This window comes from Panicum virgatum, chromosome 9N (genome assembly GCF_016808335.1).
Source record: "Panicum virgatum strain AP13 chromosome 9N, P.virgatum_v5, whole genome shotgun sequence".
NCBI lineage: Eukaryota > Viridiplantae > Streptophyta > Magnoliopsida > Poales > Poaceae > Panicum > Panicum virgatum.
In genome coordinates, this window is record NC_053153.1 from 13,345,252 (window position 1) to 13,367,414 (window position 22,163).

Consider the following 22,163-nt stretch of genomic DNA (forward strand, 5'->3'; position numbering starts at 1 on the left):
CAGACACCCCCGGTGCAAGATAGTACAGTGCACTCGCACACCTTTGCAGGACGTACGGCCCTGCGGCCGGAACCAGGATAAAACCGTGTGTTCCTGTGTTACCTCTTGTATCAACCATCTAGGATTAGGACACGCAGCATCTTTAATAGTTAGTGCTAGGCCCCCGGGTCAGGACACGCACAAGAACTGCACCGTTTTTCTTCCCCCGAGGTTAGCAGCGCCTGAGAGAACCGGCCTAGGATCACTTGCTCACTCACGCTCTCAGACGGACGTAGGAGGAAGATAAACAGTGCACACAAGAAAGATGGCGACGAACGCCCCGGCGAGCGACCTCGCCCGTATGTTGGCCGTTTATTCCATCTCGACTCGGCAAGCATTACACAGGGATGGATGGTGGCTCTTATAGCCGCTGTGCGTCTCTGATCCGCGCCCGGCGCTCTCGCCATGACCGCACGACGCACGCTCGTGCCCAACGGCCTTCCGCTGCGCCCACCACCACTTCAACAATCCACGACCGCGTCTACACACACGTGCTAGCCCTTCCTCCCTCATCGCCCGCACCAGCCCGAGCCACCTCGTGCTCGCTGGCCGCGACGCACCCACGCACATGGCGCTTGCACTGGGCTGCACACAACTCACGCACACACGCATGCACACCGTGCCCCGTCGTGCACGCAGGCACGACGCACACAGGCGCGCACGCACATCGCCACGCCCCGCCATGTCTAGCCTAGCTCCAACAGCGCCGCCGCCCCCTCCGTAGTGTGCAAGTGCTGTTGTCCCTGTCCTCTCCCCCAACCGAAGCAGCGCCGGCTGCAGCTCCCTAGCTGAGCGGCGCCATGGCCCCTGCCTTCTCCCGAAATTGCTGCTGCAGGCCTCTCGCGCCTCTCCCGGCACTGCCTGTGCCATCTCCCGTGCAGGCCTGTCGCTCGCCAGCCCGCCCTTGCTGTCGCCCCTGTCCAGTTCGCCGCAGACGCCGACGCCTCTCCTGGCCCCTCCCGCCGCCGACGCCCCTCCAGATGCCTCCCGCTGCCGCCGTCCCACCGAATCTGAGCTGAGGTCCCTGCCCCCTGCCCCCCGAAGCAACGCCGCCTGCCTCTCCCGTTCTTGTTCCCTGCCATCTTAGTCATTGTTTTTTCTATTTTTTCCCCAAGTCCTTGTTTGCTGCCGCTATTAACATTTGTGACATGTCATTAACATTCGTGAAATTTTTGACATTAACATATATTTGATCTAATTGTAATATATTAGGTAGTCAAGATATTAAAAAATATAAAAGTTATTGAATTCTGCTCGTATTCAGTAAAAAAAACGAGATATCATCTGCTTCAGGGACATTTCAGATATTTTACCATTCAACTCAGAGAATCGACTCAAAATAATCAGGATGGGCAAAACACCCAGCTTATCTAGGCAGCCGATTCTCCGGACAACAAGGTTATCTCAAAATCTTGATTCTCATAAAAACGAGGTCCAGAAAAATAGAAATAAACAGGCAAGCCGTCAAGATTCTTGGCAGCAAGAGCGAGCAGCCCTCGCCGGCGAGAGCTTAAGCAGCCGCGGCACCTCGCGCGCACGCGACAAAAACTTGGCAGCTGCCGAGCTGCGAGCGAACGACGATCGATGGGTGTTCGCTGCCGCGGCGTGCGCGAGAGGGTGGGACGCGCCGGGTCCCTTGGAGCTTGGAAGCAGCGACCACAGCAGGGGGTCTTTCGGATACAGATCACAGCAGGTGGCTTAACCGCCTGCGCCCGCCATTTTCCCTGCGTCTGATGCGTCAGCTTTTCCTCCATTCTCCCCAATGTTCAAAAAAACACTAGGCAATTTCTAAACGGCGACCCTCCACCTAGAGCCTAGGCGAGCTTAGTCGAACCTAGGCGTTTCAAAGCGATTTGCTAGGCGATGCTATATATGTAGATATTTCTTACCATACATGTCAACTATCTCCAAAAGAAAAGGAAAACCAGATAATAGTGGACCAAAAGTTAGATCAAGCAGCCCAACTCAACCCCAACTTATACCCTAGCCACACCCACAACCTTATCCTCGCCCACCCCGCCTCCTCCACCCGCCTTCCTCCTCTGCTCTCAGGCCGCCGCAACCCTCCCGCCGTCGTTCCTCTTCTGCCGATGCCCCTGCTTGCTCCTCCTCCTCCGCCGCCCCTACCTCCTCATCTGCCGCCGCTACCCCTGCTTCCTCGGCGCCCGTCACCCCTGCGTTCTGCTCCGCCGGCGCCCGTTCCTGCCTCCTCCGATGCTGCGATGCCCGTCCCCGGCCTCCTCCGCCGCTGCCGTGCCCGTCCCCTGCCTCTTCCGCCGCCGCGTGCCGTCCCCTGCCACCTCCGCCGCCACAGGCCGCCTAGGGGACCGCCTACCCCCCTAGGCCAGGCGGAACCCCCTCGCCTAAAACTTAGTCGCCTAGGCGGGCACCTAGAAACGCCTTTTTGAACATTGATTCTCCCTGATCTGGGCATGGGGGCTCGAGCAGACGCACGCAATCCTTGAGCTCGGCCGTTATCAGACGGCATCGTGGAACACCAGCAGCCAGCAGGCATGCTTGCACAGGCCGTCCATCTAACAGCAACCGGGTTATGACAACTTGTTATTTTTCGTGGGTGCCTCGTCTTGCACCGGCCGGGGGAATTTCCGTTTCAGTTTGATTCTGCTCACGTCAGTTTCTGTTCCACAGTTCGTAATTGGTTTAGGGTACATCGTGGGTGGATGAAGAGAAGGATTGAAGCATAGTTTTCTTGATTTCTTTAGTTTTCCTTTTTTATATTTTCATATTCTCATTTGAGATTTAGAGTCTAAGAACTCTTGTAACCATTAGCTGTAGACATTCACCTGTGGATGTTCAACCGAGATTTTCCTTTATCTAAAAAAACACACATCCACCAGTATTTAGGCTTGGAATCCGGGGCTATTTTCTCACTGCTGCCAAAACCCGGTTCGTATCTGAAACGCTACATCATCTTCAGAAATCAGAACTCTCTGAAGAAAACCAGGTCCGGTGCGACTTCATGTGTCTATCTGTGGGCCACCGACGGTAAGTATAAAGTGGCACGCATGGCAAGGCCGGCCGGGCCGGCCAGTAGTACTTTGCTAACGCACGCGTGTTCCTGGAATTGTCAAAATGTCATGACCGGAACGCTAGGTTACGGGGCAGGAAGTCCAATCCGCAAGCAGGAGCCATGGCTTGTCTGGGTGCTTGTTAAATTCATTCGGCAGGTCAGAAGATGATGCCGGCCATTTGTGAGTGATGACATTCGTACCGTGCACAATGTGTGAGAGTTACTAATAGTCCAATATGCTGTCGACCGGGCATGAGATCAGGATGAACAATAGTAGCAAACCGAACTGCATTGCAGGTGTGGTGTTGGTCATTGACTTTTTTTTCTGGTTGGGATTCCGATATATTTTCATTTTGTCAGGGTCAACCTGTTGTTGAGTGACGTTGACGGGAGAAATCTCAGAGGTAGCTACGTGTGCAAGCCGGATTTCCAGCTCGCTCAGCACAGCTAGTAGGTTTAGCTGAAAGTGACTGTGCCCGGGTACCGTGATCAATGGAAGCGAAATTTAGGTATCACGCCTCTTTTCCTCTTGGCTATTGCCTGGAAATGGTAGCAAGCAGATCAGTCTCACTCGAAGATGGCCAACGTGGCGAACGATTCTCACCACGCACGTTGCCGCCTGCTCGCCTCGGAGAAATCAAAACCCCCCACGGCTGGATTTCTGCTGAATTTGCTCGTGATGGTGACTCTTCGATTTGACAAAAATTGCGCATATCGATTATCGACACCGGAATGGAGAACTTCGTCAATTTGGTCATTACCACAAACGTACATCCAAACTACGGTTTGCCCACGTAGGTTAATATAATTTCCGTCGGCACCACCTGTCCACACTTCACGGATGATGTGTTCCTAACACTGTTTAGGAGAACGGTAGCTGGTTGCCTTTTCATCCAGGTCACTCTCACTTTCAGGGCAGTGTTGGACATGCACGTGCGCATTTTGAGCAAATTTTAAAAAAACCGCGCGTTTTATGGCAGTAGCGTCATAAAACCTTGGACATGATTTATTAGGATTTGTTCCTGAACCCCAAGCATTTCATGGTCCGTTTGTTTAATCAAAATCCGACGCTAACAAAACCATATGATCTCCTACGGTTACAAGGGAGCCTCTTTCAAGAAGATAACACATTTGTATTTCTAGAAGTCTAATAAAGGCATCTTAGTTTACAATTTCACTGCGCCAAATGCTATTTAATTTCAACATTTCCACTCTTACTAGTGTTTATGACTTGTTTGAAACACATGATGATTGAAACGCAGAACTGGGAGAAGGAAAAAAATCAGCCAAGATTCAAATCCTCATCGGGTTCTAAGATTCTAGCCAGTGTCACGACGCACTCCGCCCCGCACGAGTTCTTGCAAGAGAGCCCGAACCCACGCAGGCCGAGTCCGAGACCGAGCCCAAGCCCTGCCCAGCCAAGCAGCTTCCGGGTCCCCCTGCTGCTGCTGCCGTCGTTGTCCGTGCACGCCAGGTAGGCTGCGAGGAACGGGTCGTCCCGCGGCCTGACGCGGCGGCTCCTCGACCCGCCGCCGCTCTTCCCGGGCGGCGGCGAGACGGCCGGCGCGCCCGGCCCTCCTGGAGGTGGCGGCACGCGCAGCCGGTGCCGGTGCGCAGGAGGCGGAGGCGCCTTCTTGGCGGGCGCCGGCGTCGCCCTGCTGGCAGCGTCCGCGCGGGGCGCCCCGGCGGTGGGCTCCATGGCTTCTGCCGGGCCCTGCTTCTGCTTGGACACCCCCGGCTCCTGCTCCCACGAGAAGGCCACTGTGCCGCAGCCGGACCTGCTCGCCGCCACACATCCGGCTCCGGGCTTCATGCCGTGGGTGTCGGGAACTCCTCGAGATCGACCCAGCTAGCTCACACACGTCAGCAAGGGAGCGCAGAGCGGACGCGAGCCTCGAGGTGATCCTCTCTGCTATGTTGAAACGCCGTGCCGTTACCTGCGCCGCTGCGCGAGCCGTGAGAGATGCGGCGGGTTTCTTGGAGCTTTATAGCCTCCCGCAGCAGGAGAAGGTCACAAGCAGAAGCGGCCAAGCAGGCTGCCAGGGTGGGCAAGCCTTGGCCCGGTGATGGTGGTGGGGTTCAGAAGTGGTGGCTTGACCGGCCGGTACCCGTCGCTTTCCTGCAAGCGACGATTCGCTGATCTGATCGGGGGCCGCATGGTGGCGGTGCGGCCGCCTCGAGCAGAAGCTCGCGTCGGTTGTGAGGTCAGGGGTTAACAGATCGCGCCGATCGGCGGTCGGCAGGCACGCCGCTTGCTTGCAGCATCCGCCCGTGCAACGGCTCTGCCGGTACGCGGCTGCACGGATCTTCCTGCGTTCCATACAGTACTTGGATGTCGCGTTGCTTCATGAACTGTTCGGGGGTACCACGTCCGCGTGTCACGGGGCTCACCGCCGCCGGGGACCTTTCTCTTGTCTGCCGCCTGAGAATGGAGCTTCTGATGCTCATGACCTGGACGCTAGGTTACACCGCTAGGGTCAGAACGCTAGGGCCGCGACTTCCATGGCTACATGGAGAAATTCGGCAGGCAATAATAATAAATCTGGACGATCAAATTACATCAAAAAGGAATATTACAAAACTTCCATGGCTTTGTTTAGTTGCAAATTCAAAATTTCAAAATTATCACATTAAAAAGAAATATTACATGAATGAAGTATTAAATCTAGACGAAATAAAAAACGAACTGAATAGTTTACTTATAAGTTCTGAGACAAATAGACACTAAATTGCTACAGTAATGACTAGTACACATGATAGATTATTTAGTTTTAATAAATTTGTCTCGTAGTTTACGAACAAGTTCTGTAATTAATTTTATGATTAGTCTATGTTTAATATTTTAAATATGCAAAGTTTTGATTTCAAAAACTTTACATTGGCAACTAAACGAAGCCGAGTCTGGATGGATGTAGAGACGAACGTACATAGCCAATGACTCGAGTGATGGACCACCGTCACCGCAGGCCGAGCTGAAAGCGGCAGCAACGCGCAATTTAATCGCAGTTCGCGCGCATGCGACTTGCTCTGACCCCATGCTCGGCCGGACAATTTGTATCCACGAGCCACAGTCCTGGTCTCAACCCAGCTTCTTGGACAACGGCAGTTGATCTTTCCTCTTGGTTCTTTGACTTGGTTGGAAGCTCCACAAGCCCGGAGGCAAAAGGGGGCCGATCACTTGCAATCCTGGTGGCGTGGTCTATATGGTGCGAGCGCAACCGAAGAGTTTTCAATGATGCGCCAAAGACTGCGACCATGGTCATTCAAGAAATCAAAGAAACGGCTAGACTTTAGGCCTCGGCGGGGGCCAAACACTTGGCAATTCTGGTAGGAACAAGTTTTAGCGAGTAATCAATGTAACTTCATTAATTCCTCTTGTTGTGAGACTATTCCGATGCCTCAACCTGAGTTTCTGACTCAGGGAAAACTTGGCACCACTGGCGCCTGTAACTCTCTCCTTCTTATTAATTAAAGCCAGGAATATGTCCTGGGTCTTTCGAAAAAAAAATTGTATCCATGATGCACCAACAACAATTAGTTATCATTTATCAAACAGGAGGGTCAAGAGCGTCCAAGAGAAATTTCAAGCCAGGTCGCCAATGGATTGAGATCTTAAAGGCGATGCTCATAACAGAAAGCTTTCTGGGAACTAATCTCAGGTCGCACGGCAAGGTTTTGCTGAAAGTGACTGTCAAGGTGTGCTGGTTGCAAGTAACGAAATTAAGGTCGCACGTTGCCTGGAAATATTGTCAAACAAACTAATCTCACTCAAAGATATCTAATCTGGCAAACAATTCAAAGAACTTTTACGAGCCATTGTGCACGTTGCCTGCTCGTTGGAGAAAATCTCCAGGCTGGAATTCTGCTTACTTTGCTCGTCAGAGTGACTCCTCAGCTGACGAAACTTGTGCAGGTTAATGTGGATTTTTCTTTTCAATCTGGTTGCCACAAGTGCACATTCGAAGACGGTTTGCCCACGTAGGTTTCATTTACCATCGCTGCAAGGATGGCGTGTTCGTAGCATGAGAAGAAAGGCATGTTTCAGATAAGCCATGTTCGTTGGACACGAGCATTCCAATAATTTTTGGGCAATTTTAAAGCCGTGGGTTTTATTTGTAGCAGTCCATCATTTTATTTTTATTATTTTTATTATTATTATTATTATTATTATTATTATTATTATTATTATTATTATTATTATATTGCTTGGAAATGGCAGCAGTTTCCCCACGCAAGTTTTTGTTGCCACCACCTCACGTATGACATGTTCCTAACATGAGAAGAACAGCATTGCAGGTTGCTGCCTTTTAGTCCAGGTCGCTCTCAATCAAGGTCAAGGGTACTGATCGACATGCGTCCTTCTTTCAATACTTTTAAAGCAAATTTTAAAACATTTCAATCTTGAGGGGGCTTCAACAAACGCCTGTTCCGTGTGATTGTTCGTCAGACGCTTGCTTATCATATGGGCTTCGCATGAATTTGACAGACAAGGTCCCGTTGCTAAGCGGGCTAGGGTCCTCTTGAGCCGCGCAGAAATAATCGAATGAAGGGCAGAGGCCTTGTAGGCCCGTTTAAAGCCCATAGTGCATCAGAAACAATCTGTTGATAGGGGAGATGGCATGACGTCACGACGGTCCCATTCTTCCTCGAGCTGCCAGCTGGACGGCTATATAACACAGGCAGGCAGGCAGGACCCAGCCGAATCCCCCACCCAGATCCGCATGCGATCTCTGCTGCCTCCTCGAATCGGTTCCGAAATTGGCAGATCCCCGCAGATCCCTCTACATCCCTCTGCCCAATTCCGATCCTGAAATGTACCTGCAATTTTGTTTCGCTCCAAGTATTTTTCTCGCGTTTTCTCGATCGTTCCGTCTCCTTTCTTTTTTGTTTATTTTGGGGTGATGATTAATTGAAGGGGAGTTCGGTCACATCCACGAGCCATGGGGGTTTCCAGATTCGACGGCCGCGGCTCACGTGCCCCGACGCTCCCAGATCAATCCGATCCGAGGTTTACATAGCCTGCGTCCGGTGATGAGGTGGGCTGCTTGGGTTATACGCGCCTCGCACATGCGTTCCTCGCTTTCGCGTCTCCTCACGTGTTTCTTCACCAGATGCTGTGAATGTTCTGGGCACTTGTGGCTTATCTTGATGCGTCTTTGTTCCCAGATCTTTGCTTCGAGCACCGTGGTTAAGATCTAGCTATGCCGTTTCTCCTCACGCTGTCACTTGTGTCTATGGGATTGATTGAATTGCGCAATTATCTGATCTATGAAGTTGGTAGTCTTTTTCTACTGCGGATGCTCTGTGTTGGTGGCCACTTCTCTCCTGGAGAGTGGCAATATGATAATTACCAGCTGCACGTGCTTTGGATTGTCCATGGAGTTTATTCAGTTTATAGTATTCTTCGGTTTTTAAAGACTCTGCTTTTCTGGTGTCTGGCAATTTGGATATGTTTTTTTTTTGCAGCGTCTGTTTCTTTCATAGTTTCATGATCATGGCAAACATTTGGGCTGATACTGATCCGAGCACCCAGCTGCCCGATAAGTTCGACAGAATCTGAAGCTTCTCGCTGCCTGCGCGCACGCGGCACGTCAGATACTCATCCTGTCCATGGCATATTTGAGGCCTCGTAGATGCACACCTGCGTACATAGCCAAAACTAGGGCTGGAAAAAAAGCTTGTTAAGCTGGCTCGGTGTCTCGTTTCAAAATTGCTCCGATTACGTTCGTTCTTTTTTTTAAAATAAAGATTAGTTGATTTGGAACAAAAGTCAATTTTGGCAGGCTCGGCTCGGCTCGGCTCGTTATGCTCGATTTGAAGTTGCATATCAAACAACGCGGGAGACTATAATAAATACGAATATATTGATTTCGAAGAAAACTCGAAAAAAGTCGAGGCTCGGCTCGATTCCACCCCTAGCCAAAACCTTCCAAAATATTGAGATTATGTCGAAAATTCGGCATATTTGACTCGCAGGAATCGTCAAGCTTTGGGCCGGATGTGTTGACGGCCCAAGTTCAAGTTCAAAAGGCCCAGAAAATGGGAACACAGTTAGGTTCAAGTTTCAGAAGCTTCTGGATGGCATCCGGGTCCTGTGGCCGTTGCAAAATGCAATCCCTAGATCCCCAAATCCCTCGCTTAAATCCACTCCACAACGCGCATGTCGGCGGCTAAATCTCGCCCAACGCCCTCCACCTTGCTGGGATTTTGAGCTCGGCCGTCATCTCTACAGATTACTGGGAGTTTGAGCTCAGTGCGTCGTGTAATAGATCGTGTTTCCAAGTTGCTTCGCCTAATTATTTGGTCGCCGATTTATTCATGGGAGCTTGGTCGTTTCCACGAGCTGTGCCTTCCAGATTCGATAGCCATGGCGTTCTTCCCCGAACCGCTCCCAGATTAATTTGGGGTTCTAATAGCCGCAGCCCGACCAAACAATGGGCTTCTGGTTACGCACCCTCGAACATGCAATTTTTTTCCCTCAATGTTATTTGGGATTTGGTGGTGTGCTTCTGCGGTTGCTGCTGCGAGGCTGTGACGACAAAAGGATATTTTGTTGATTCGGATTCTTAATATACCATATTAAGGACCAAATCGTGATAACCTTATTTGTGCGTGTCTGAGCCGATGCAGTGCAGCGTCCATTTTTTCTCAACCTGTTCCTATTGTTTTTTTGGGGATATCGCTTATCTTTATTCCTGGTCAGTTGGCAGAGGCAATTTGATATCTGATTTTTGTGTTCTGTGCGCTCGCCCGAGGATTTCCTACTTCTGTATTCGAGTTTGTTCATTGGATGGGGATGGGTGATATAGCCTTGTATTTCTAACTGACTGTCTAAATGGCAAGGAAACAGATATCGTCTTCCTTTTCTGTGTGTCAGCTTGGATTCCTGGGTGGTGTCTTTGGTTGTTCTTGCGTGGCTGGGATGACAAAAACATACGTTTGTCGATCCATATACGTTTGATGTGTTCAAAGATTCGATGTGATGGGGAATCTTGTAAAATTTTGGAATTTTGGATGCAACTAAACAAGGGCCAATTATGTTTTCCTGGTTCACTTATGGTCAAATGATGCTAGTGGATGCTTGTTTCTTAAGGCAACTCCAATTGAGCTCTTAAATGGATCCCTACCTCATTTATGAGGGCTAAAACGCAAAAAACGCTCTCCAACTGGACTCTCATGTCGGCCCCGACGGATGAGGAGACCTCATTTCCCCATCCAACTCTCACTTGTAGGAGCTCCTCTACCGAGGTCTCATCCGGCGACGGCGCCAACGGCCGGTCCTCCCATGCCTCCACAGAGCTTTCCCGCACTGCACACAGAGCTTTTTCCACCTAGGTATTTCGATTTTCATTTCATCTCCGGCAGCCATAGATTTTTCAGGAAGGAAGGGAAAACCTACTTGACTACCTCCTGCAGATCCAGCGGCGGCCCGACGGCAGCCCGTCCCGCGGCTGCGGGCATTGGCGACGCCCCGCCTCGTAGCCGTGCCAGACGTGGCCGGTGTCGCCCTACCCCCGAGGCCCTGCACGAGGAGGCTGGGGAGCCCAGCACATGCGCCCGATTGGCAGCTCCCTCCGTGGGTGTGTCGAGGCCGCGCTCTTGGGGTATATCTGCTTGCTGCTGCTCTGCTCTGCTTGCTTGCTCTTGCTGTCAATCCATTCATTGATTTAGGCTGATTTGGGCTGTCTATCCATGGACCGATTTAGTCTGTCAATCAACGATTTAGGATCCATTGACCGATTTAGTCTGTGAACCAACTGATTTAGTCTGTCAAGGAATTGACCGACTTACTGTCAATCAACATGCCAATATTTCATTGGAGGAGGTAGAAATGCAGAGCTGGGTGAATTTGGTGGAGAGCAATATTGGAAGCAGTGAGCTCAATGCTGATGCGATCAATTTTGGAGCAATGCTCGATGAACAAGCAAATACAAAGGCACCTAAAACTACAGAGGTTTCTCCCCTCTTAAAGTCAGGAAACAAGAACAAGAAGACAACAAGGAATTTCAGCGAGCAGGAGGATATTTTGATGGCGTCGGCATGGCTAGAAGTAAGCATGGATCCCGTTGAATCTGTTGATCAAAATCGCAATACTCATTGGCAGCGAATTCATGAATACTACCACAAGTACAAGACTTTCGAATCTGATTGTAATATCAGTTCTCGCTCACAACGTTGGGGGTATCATTCAAGCAAGTGTTAGCAAATTTTGTTCATGGTACAGTCAAGTACTCCGTTCAAATCAAAGCGGTGTCGCAGAGCAAGACAGGGTATAAAGTCTTTTCCTTTGTCTTGTTTTGAAATGTATATGCATGTTGTGTTTATGGTTACTAACACAATGGTATTTGTGTAGATTCAACAAGCATGTGTGCTGTACAAGGATGCAGACCCAGATAATAGGTCATTTGGGTTATTACATTGTTGGAACCTGCTGCAGCATGCCCAGAAGTGGAAGGACCTCCCTGTTAACAGCAACAACAAGAAACAGAAGACATCTTCAACAGCTAGTCCAAGGTTGGCTACTCCTGGAACACATGAAAGTCGGCATATTGATGAAGAGGATGGTCCAAGTCACACTTCACCAAGGAAAGGGAGGCCAGATGGTCAGAAGAAGGAGAAAGAAAGGTGAGGTAAAAATCCTATAGTTCAGGGTGAAACTCTTTATATGGAAGTAGTAGGATATAGTTGGTCTAAGCGAGAAAAGTCTGTTGAGTTAAAAGAGCTTAGAAAAAAAGAGTGCAATGACGTGAGACTTGCTCTAAAAACTAGAAGGATTGAAATGAAGCAACATGTACAGGCTAGAAAACTTGATACTCCCTTCGTACTCACAATTCTTGACGTCCTGGCTCTCCGCAGCATCAACTTGACCGGAATACCCCGCCAGCCCTGCGTCCGTTCGTTGCGCTTGCGCGCCCATCTGTTGCACTGCCGCCGCATTCAACACGCGCGTGCCCCTCGTAACTCGCCCGCCCCGCGTGCCTATTGGTGTTTCTTATGCCCAAAAGAATAGATATTTTGCAAGCGCACAGAATCATCGCTGTAGCACTTCACCTTAGGGTATTCCAGGGCATCGTATTTTTATCAGGGAAACACTATGGTAAAGAGTATCGTAAATCAAGTAATAACCGTACTAGCTTAATCAACCGACTAACTAGACGGGTTAAGTCAGATAGATAGGTAAGATAAATGGCCAGTCGATGACCGAGTGATACATGGAGGTTCAACTCCTTAGAGAGGTAGCAGCTGGGAGGACAACGAGCGAGATAAGACACCTGATACACCTCTGAACTATCGAGCTAGCCTCTCTAGATCAGACTAAACACCTAACTAGTCTTCGGGAAAGCAGAGTTTACTTCGGCGGCTGGAAGAGGAAGGACTTCAGAAAGGGATGAGAGGGGAGTCCAACAGCAACCTGCACTACTGCTATGAAAACACCTGAACGTGGTGGACTACAAGGGACGGATAGGACTGTCACCACCTGCCGCCTACCACAACGGTTCCGTGGGGTGGAACACACTTTCTAGCTAACACTAAGGTCAGACACCATGTCTGCACTCGGTGTTAGGATTTTTCTCGAGGCATTCGAGAGAAATCCCCCTCAACCTAGAGCGCTAACTAGAGATACTCTAGTCCGGGCGAGAAAACCCGTAAGATAAGATCCCGATTACTAGAGAGATAACTTAGCCTAAGCTAAAGGTAAACTTCCGCGCTCGAGCTGAACACTCAGACTCGAGAAGACAAAAGACAACGGAAAGTAAAATAGACTCAGACTTCCACGCCAGACTTCCGACTTATATTTATAAAGTCAAAAGAAAGATACAAGAGCTATACCAGACTTCCGACGACTCCGAAATCCCGAGCAAGCTCGACTCGACTCTAACTCTCAAGCTACTAACCTACTCTAGTAAGTAAAGTAAAGAGAGAAGAGCTCCAATGGTGTGTGTTTACAAGTGATGAATGGGGTCTCTATTTATAAGTTTCCAAGGTCGGTTCCTGGCCGGTAAAGCAGTTAGCGTCAGTGGTAAGCAGTTGTGGTGGTTAAGCTTAACTTCCATGCCAAAACCCAGCTTCAGAGGCCTCTAGGTGGGGCCGGCCGGCCTAGGGGTGTAATCATCTGGCCACCACCTTCTCCTGGACGCTCCTGATCTCCTCCTGGGGTCGGTGTTCCTTGCGTGGCTTCAACGCTTGAAGTACTAGGCCGGTCGGCCTGAGGGAGGCCGCCCGGCCTCTCTCTAGCCCATCTTGGCCCTCCGTTGCGCCGACGTTTCACTCCACGCATTGTGACTTGTCCAGGGTGGTGGTTCACTGATGTACACTTGAATTTGGGCTGATTTGTGGGTCCTTGGATTCATGCCAATGCCTTTCGGTCCATCTGATAAAACCGACATCCAATCCTTGACTCAGGGCATTGTATTCATGTCACATTGCCCCTGGATCGAAGGCGTGGCAGTGTGTGTGGGGGTGCCAGGCAGGCCGGCCTATGAGAGGCCGCACAGCCTTGGATTTTGCCCATTTTCGTCCATTTTTGGTACACCTGCTCCTGAAATCAAAACTCATCCAAAACTTGTGGAACTCGTTAGAAATAAACAAAATATGAATGGAACATAGTGTAAAACTCGTTTTATTCCCAAGAAGTTGACGGCTAGAATGTGAAATTATGGCCGTCAACAGTGCCCTCCAGCGACGCCCGAGCACGCACCTTTCTTCTTCTCCGCTTAGAGCTCGCCGCCACCGTAAATAATGAGACACTCGTCGTTCGCCATGGATCGCAGGTCGGAGGAGGTGATCGCAGACTCGGATGAGACGTTCGTCGAGGAAGTGTTTGTCACCGAGGAGGTCCTGCCGGTCTCCGCGGACGTCGAGGTCGTCGCGGACTCCATCAAGATCGTCGCGGACTCTGTCGTGGAGGTCGCGGACTCTGTCCTGGAGGTCGTGGACTCCGTCGAGATGGTGCCGGCCTCCGTCGAGCTTGTCGCGGACTCCACCCTGGAGGTCGCGGACTCCGTCGAGATGGTGCAGGCCTCCGTCGAGCTCATCACGGACTCCATCCTGGAGGTCGCGGACTCCATCCTGGAGGTCACAGACTCTGTCGAGATGGTGCCGGCCTCCGTCAAGCTCATTGCAGACTCTGCCCTGGAGGTCGCGGATTCCGTCAACGTCGAGGAGGCACCAGACGACGGTAAGGTACGAACATGGAATGGATTAGCCATTGTAGTACGAACATGGAAAGTGAAGAAGTGGAGAAGGAAAGAGTGGAGCACGGCCGGCAACAATGGAAATAAAAAATGGAAAGGGAGGAGCACTGGTTAAATAGGAATGGAAACATACGCCGCACGAGCGAAAACTGAAAAAAAAAGAGCGCTAGGAGACGCGCGCGCCCACCCCGCACAGGCACAGTGCCATGCAAAATCTACACAGGACCATGCAAAATCGTGTTAACAAAAAAGACGACGGCCAAGGGATTCAAACCCTACCCTGTGGGCACAAGTCCCACCCGCCCAACTAGTCCAACTATGTTTCTTTCATGTCTAGGGGTACCCGTAGCCGTATTTAATAATGGCAAACATGAAAAAAGATAGAAGATTACCCCCTAATTAATGACTCATTGGTTACCACAATCATGTCCTAAACGTAAAGAATTGTGGGTATGGAGGGAGTATCAAGGAACAAGTAGAGAATAGTCGCCTTGATCTACAAGAAAAAGAATTGTTGTTGAAACAAAGACAAGATGATGAGAAAATAGTGAAGATGGATCTAAGTACAATGAGTGAGCTGCAACAAATATTCTATACTGATCTTCAAAAAAAGGTCATTGCTCGAGGTTTGGATAGTAGCAACATTTGAGAATATGGGTCTTGTCTGTTATGTATGAACAATTTGTTTTATTTACCTTGTTATGTCCGAACAATTTGTGGTTTCGTAGGAGGACAATTTCTGTTAATTTATGGTATTTATGTCTGAATTTAAGGAGTAGTTGACCTAGGATTACAAATATATTACATTCACTACGATACGAAATACATAAATTCAAAATGCAGATAACTTTAACTACGAAGTACTTGATCAATACAAGTCTGCATGACATTGCCAGAGATGCTCGATTAAATCTTCTTGAAGTTGGTTGTGTGTTTCCCTATTTCTGATATCACGATGAGCTTGAATGAAATCATGGAACTCATGCGTACGGTTGTGTTATTCCGGTGACGTAGTTCTAACAAGGTGGCCAACCCCCTCGTAGTGGATGTCAACATTGTCATCTTCATTGCGCTCATCTTCAATTATCATGTTATGCATTATAACACAAACTGTCATAATTTCTGAGTGTATCCTTATCCCAGAAACGAGCTGGTCCACAAACAATGGCAGAACGAGATCGCAAAACACCAAAGGCTCGTTCAACATCCTTTCTAACTGCTTCTTGAGCCTTGGCAAAGTATTTCGTTTTATTGCCTAGAGGAGATTGTATGGTCTTCACAAAAGTTGCCCATTGAGGATAGATGCCATCTGTAAGGTAATAGCCCATGTTGTAATTATGGTTGTTGATGGTAAAATCAACTTTGGGAGCTTGCCCATCCGCAAGCCTTGCAAACAGATGCGATCGATGGAGCACATTGATATCATTGTGAGAGCCTAGTAATCCAAAGAAAGCATGCCAAATCCAAAGATCTTTAGAAGCAACAGCTTCAAGAATAATTGTAGGCTCATGCACATGCCCCGTATACTGCCCTTTCCATGCTGTAGGGTAGTTCCTCCAGTCCCAATGCATACAATCTAGGCACCCAAGCATTCTAGGAAAACCCCTACGCTCTGCAGTTGCAAGCAATCTAGCTGTGTCATGATCATTTGGAGATCTCAAGTACACATCCCCAAACACTTGAACAATAGCTCTAACAAGCCTCCTAAGACTCTCTATGACAGTACTTTCACTAATACAAATATATTTGTCCATAAAATCTGCTGGTACTCCATAACTTATCATCATGTATGCTGCACAAATTTTCTGCAGACATGATGACCCAAGCCTTCAGCATCTGTCTCTTTTTTGCACAAAGTAGTTATCTTGCGCCGCTACAGCATGTGCTATGCGAAGAAAGAGAGGACGAGCCATTCTAAACCTGAGCCAAAGAAACAAGAATAATAAACATGTTGTGCTTCATATTGCTGCATGCAGAAGGCGAGGAAAAAAGGACAATTTTACACACCTGCACCGAAAGATAGAAGCGTCATATGTTGGAGCTTCTGAGAAATAGTCGTTGTACAATCTCCAATGCCCAGCTTCTCTATCACGATGAGTATATTGACGGCCAGGTACGGAGCCCCCCACTGTGGAGTATGCATAGCCAGGTATGGAGTATGAGCTTGATGTAGTGCACCAAGGATGAGTTTGTTGGTCATCATCATCATGATCAGACGAGGACGATGAGTCTAAGCGAGAGAGTCTATTGATTTTCAGGTGGGGGAGCAACAATGAAGTGAATGGCTCATGGCAGAATGAGGTGAATGAGCCTGCTTATATAGAGATGAAAGACACTCGATTTCAAATATAGCTGTTGGGATATGACCATTTGAAATATAGCCATTTGAAAAATAGTTGTTGGAATATAGCCATTTGAATATAGTCGTTTGAATTATACCATTTTGAAATATAGCCACTGACCAATTTAGTCGGTCAATTGACCACCGGTTTAGTCTATCAAGACCATTGACCGATTTAGTCAGTCAATAAAGTCTATCAACAAAATTATTAAAAGATTAATGGTTATAATTCAGTTCGTTCAAAAATTATTAGTACGAAATATAGTCATGAAGAAAATTATTGTTGGTAATAAAGACCATTTGTTTATATAATGCATAGGTTGTTGGTTACATTATATCAATAAACAAAGAGGAAGATAAGATGCAAGGAGATATATGAGAGTTCGGTTGGAGTGCGAAGAAAAGTAGGGGGTTAGAATCTGGATGAGAGATCCTCATATAGAGGAATAGGGGTTCAAATTTGAGAGCTCGGTTGGAGTTGCCCTAAGGTCATCACGAACCACTGGATAACACGCCTGTTGAAAGAAGGCAAGGCAACCTTCTACAATGTTCTACACTATGTAAGAGTAAGATATTTACCATGGAGTAGTCTAGATTTGATAATAAAATAAATTTGACACTGTTGTAATGTCTAGGAAATTTCTAGAATGGGGGACACTTGTCACAACCTCATGGTTCCCCCTTCCCTATAAATAGAGCCCCCCTCCCTTGCCATTCCATTCAATCCAAGAGCATGGTAGATGAGTGGTGCTAGTAAGTAGTGAGAAGTGTGAGTGCTAGGTTAGCCACAAAGAGAGGGTGTGTTGTGTACTCTTGTGTAATACTATTGTGTTGTAATAAAGCAAATGTTTTGTAAGTGTTAGTCTTCCAGTTTCTGAGTACTTAGTGAATAAGTTGTGATTTATCGTAGGTTGACTCTGCCACCCGGGGTCACAAATGATCTGTGCTTCATCGTAGGAAGGCTCTACCTCCCGGAAGCCGGCTTCATCTGTTGGTAGGCTCTGCCACCCAGAAGCGAGAAAGCGGGTTTGCCGTTGAAAGGACATTATACAATAAGTATCTAGAAATTGAAAAGACTACCCGACTCTAGAGTGAGTAGGTGTGTGTCTTAGGTGTAGCTCCTCAGCTTAGTGTGTACTAGCGCCACCTCGGTTCCCAACAATTGGTATCAGAGCTTGACGGTCCGAGACCGTCTAGAGGACGTCTGGAGGAGGCTTCAGTGAGCACAGGGTGCTTCCTGTGTTCGGTGCTACATCAAGGCGCTAAGGGGAGACTCTACCGAAGCACAGTCAGGGACTGTGAAGCTAATTAGTCTGGAACCAAGAAGCTTACTTGACACCGGGCATCATTCAGCATGGCAGATTTTGCTAGCGCAAGCAGTGGGATCAAGAAGTTTAATAGTCATAACTATGGCTATTGAAAGACCTGCATGGAGTTCTACCTAAAGGATCAAGACTTATGGGAGGTCGTTGCAGGTGCCAAAATAGTGCCTCCACCAAAGGAGAGTGGCAACAATTTTCAAAGATGGATGGTGGTGAAGCCTTGCGCAAATGGCGCATCAAAACTGGCAAGGCTATGTTCGTGTTGAAGACAACAATTGAGGAGGACCTACTGGAGCACATTCGGGATGCGGAGACCCCGAAAGAAGCCTGAGAGACTCTAGAAAAATTATTCTCCAAGAAGAATGAAGCGCGCCTCCAACTCTTGGAAAAGGAGTTATCAGGTATCTCTCAATCAAATATGACTATTGGTCAGTTTTTCACTAAAATAAAATCTATCTGTCGAGAGATATCTGAGCTTGCACTGGATGAGAAGGTTGGTGAGTCTCGTATGAGGAGAATTATCATCAACGGCCTTAGACCCGAATATCATGGGTTTATACCCGCAATAAGAGGAGTTAGCCAATAAAATGAGCAACATCACTATGAAGGAAGAAGAGGAGGCGCTATTTTTGAAGTAAGTGGAAGGGTCCACCTCAGAGTCAATGGAAGCCAAAGCCAAGGTGGTCAGATGGTGGCAAGCATCACCCATGGACGAGAAGACTAGCATCAAGAACACCCAAGAAGAAAGAATGATGGATGCTTCAATTGTGGTAAGCAAGGCCAGTTTGCTCGAGAGTGTCGATTACCAAGGAGGCGTTTTGAAGGGAAAGTGAGACGCTTTGAAGGGAATATGGCCACGACCACACGGGAGAAAAAGTAGGAGGAGGCAAACATTAGTGAAGAAGAGTGGAATGTTGAAGCTGGGTTTTCTCAAGAAACTGAAAAGGATGAGTTGGAGGAGGATATGGAAGCATCTGCTTTTGCAGCGATAACTGAGCCAATACTCAATTATAAGGAGGATTGGATCATCGACTCAGGATGCTCTAATCATATGACCAATGATGACAAGAAGTTAGAGGATATGACCGACTACAAGGGAAGGAGAGTAGTGTTGATGGCAGACAACTCGAGATTATCTATTTCTCATGTTGGGAAGGCAGTCATTCCAATGTATGGTCCTCAGCAACTCCAACTTGAGAACATTTATCATGTTCCCGGTTTGAAGAAAAATTTGTTGTCAGTCCCTTAATTGACAGAAGAAGGAAAATATGTGCTCTTTGGGCCAGAAGGTGTGGAGATTTTCTGGAAATTAAAGGTGATTGGCACACCCATCATGGAAGGAAGGCGGAGACAATCGGTCTATGTCCTCTCAGCTGAATCTGCTTATGTAGACAAAACTCGAAGATATGAGACCGGTGATCTGTGGCATGCACGTCTTGTACATGTTAGCTATAGTAAATTGAAGGAGATGATGTAGAAACAAGTGGTGAAAGGGCTTCCTCAAATTGGCATCCGGACAGACATAGTTTGTGCCAGTTGTCAATATGGCAAGGCTCATCAATTTCCACACCAGGAGTCAGAGCATCAATCGAAAGCACCTTTGGAGCTCATACACTCAGATGTCTTCAGCCCAGTCAAGCAAATATATATTGGAGGAATGAGGAGGGCTTCCTCAAATTGGCATCCGGACAGACATAGTTTGTGCCAGTTGTCAATATGGCAAGGCTCATCAATTTCCACACAAGGAGTCAGAGCATCAATCGAAAGCACCTTTGGAGCTCATACACTCAGATGTCTTCAGCCCAGTCAAGCAAATATATATTGGAGGAATGAGGTACATGGTGACTTTTATTGATGATTTCTCAAGGTACGTCTGGGTTTACTTTATAAAAGAGAAGTCTAAAACTTTCACAAAGTTTAAGGAGTTCAAGGAGAAGATAGAAGGTGAACTCAATATGAAAATTATATGCCTCTGCACTGACAATGGAAGGGAATATCTATCAAATGAGTTCACTATCTATCTCAAGGAGCACAAGATAAGAAGGTAATTGACATGCCCCAATACTCCATAGCAGAATGGAGTAGCAGAACGCAAGAATTGTCACCTTGTTGAAACTTGCCGAAGTATGCTCCATGCCAAGAATGTGCCTGGAAGATTTTGGTCTGAATATATGAGGACGGTAGCCTATATCATTAATAGGCTACCTCAACCAAAGTTGGGGTTCAAGTCTCCTCATGAGTTGCTATGGAAGGTGAAGCCAGTGGTAAGCCATCTCAAAGTATTTGGTTGTGTCTGCTATGTGTTTGTGCCTGATCACCTAAGGAGCAAGTTTGAGAAAAAGGCAACTCGGTGCATCTTCGTCGGATATGATGATCCACGAAAAGGTTGGAGATGCTGCAATCCAACCACAAGATAGTGTCACACCTTAAGAAATGTGGTGTTTGATGAAGCTTCTGCTTGGTGGTCACCTGAAAAGGTCGAGTTACCTAATTCTGAAGGATTGGAGGAGGTTTCAAAAGAAATCCAGGAAGACGAAGAGGAGGCACAAACTCCAAGTGAAGGTAAAGGGGGTTCATCAATGAAAGCCAAGAGCCCATGAAAGACCGGTGTACATCATATGACACTGGAGGATGCTCAATTGCCACAAATGGAGTTTGAGAAGTCTATTCAAGAACTATGGAGGACAATAAGGAAAATTAAACCTAATCCAAGGTATGCAAATGCTGCCTTTGTTGATGAGCCTATACTTGTTGAGCCATCTTCATATGAAGAAGAATCAAAAAGTCCTCAGTGGTGTAAGGCAATGGAGGAAGAAATTAAGGCACTAAATGGTAATCAAACATGGGATTTAGTACAAGGCCAAATGAAGTAAAGCCTATATCTTGCAAATGGGTCTGCAAAGTAAAGACTCGTCCAGATGGCTCAGTTGAAAGGTATAAGGCTCGACTTGTGGCTCGGGGTTTCTCTCAACAGTATGGGCTGGATTATGAGGAAACATTTAGCCCAGTGGCAAAAATCACAACTGTTCGAGTCTTGCTCGCGTTGGCCGCTTGCAAGTCTTGGAAGTTGTGGCAGATGGATGTCAAGAATGCTTTTCTACATGGCGAACTTGACAAGGATATCTACATGGAGCAACCAAGGGGTTTTGAGAGCAAGATTCACCCCGAGTATGTTTGCAAATTAAAGAAGGTACTATATGGATTAAAGAAAGTTCCACGAGCATGGTACGAGAAGATCAATGAGTTTCTCGTACAAAGTGGTTTCAAAGTCGCTCCATCAGATTCTAGCTTATTTGTCAAGGAAAAGGAAAGTAGACTAGTAATAGTTCTAGTCTACGTTGATGACTTGATAATAACTGGAAATTTCTCCGAGGAAATATAAAGGACAAGAGAAAATCTCTCAGTACGATTTCAAATGAAGGAGCTTGGAGAGTTGAAATATTTCCTTGGACTTGAGGTGGAGCGCACAAAGGAAGGGCTATTTCTGGGCCAATAGAAATATGCCAAGGACCTTCTACAAAGGTATGGAATGCTTGACTGCAAACCTATTTCTACTCTTATGGATCCCAATGTGAGGCTACAAGAAGATAAAGGGAAGGATCTGGAGGATGTGAGTATGTTTCGACAACTAGTCGGTAGTCTCATCTATCTTACATTAACTCGGCCCGATATTTCATATGTGGTTGGAGTGGTTAGTCGATACATGAGCAATCCTAAGAAGCCTCACCTTGATGTAGTCAGGCGTATCCTCAGGTATGTTAAAGTCACCATCAATTTTGATATTCTATACAAGAAGACAAATGATTGCCAGGTGATAGAATACTGTGATGCCGACTATGCTGGAGATTGTGGCACATGACGATCAAATACGGATACTTCTTCAGTCTTGGATCTGGAGCTATATTATGGTGCAGTAAGGGAAAACCAACTGTGGTATTATCCGGTACCAAAGCAGAGTATTGATCAGCCGCAATGGCAGCACAAGAAAGCACCTGGCTCAAGCAGTTGATGGAGGATCTTCACCAGCCAATAGAATACCAAGTAAGGATTTTCTGTGACAATCTATCTTCCATTCGTTTGGCCGAAAATCCTATCTTTCATGCAAGGAACACATAGAATTCGTCATTACTACATAAGAGAAAAGGTCCTTAGGGTGAGATCATAATGGTGCCTACCAACAGGGGCGGGCTCAGGATTTGAAAGATGGGTATTCAAAATTTTAAAATGTGTAAAAG

The 22,163-nt window shown here is 47.6% G+C and overlaps 1 protein-coding gene and 1 non-coding gene across 2 annotated transcripts; one reads left to right on the forward strand and one right to left on the reverse strand.

The window, feature by feature from the left end:
* Positions 1 to 4,352: 4,352 nt before the first annotated feature.
* Positions 4,353 to 4,883, reverse strand: LOC120688726. Its single transcript, XM_039971110.1, has one exon. It carries the CDS (start codon positions 4,881 to 4,883, stop codon positions 4,353 to 4,355), a length of 531 nt encoding a protein of 176 aa, XP_039827044.1.
* Positions 4,884 to 9,596: 4,713 nt separating this feature from the next.
* LOC120693694 lies at positions 9,597 to 9,695 on the forward strand. Its single transcript, XR_005683149.1, has one exon. It is a non-coding gene; the product is annotated as a small nucleolar RNA snoR126 (small nucleolar RNA).
* Positions 9,696 to 22,163: the final 12,468 nt, after the last annotated feature.

What these genes read in the sequence shown, in the direction of transcription:
- LOC120688726 (XM_039971110.1), bottom strand. Translation starts at nt 4,883, where the DNA reads ATGAAGCCCGGAGCCGGATGTGTGGCGGCGAGCAGGTCCGGCTGCGGC.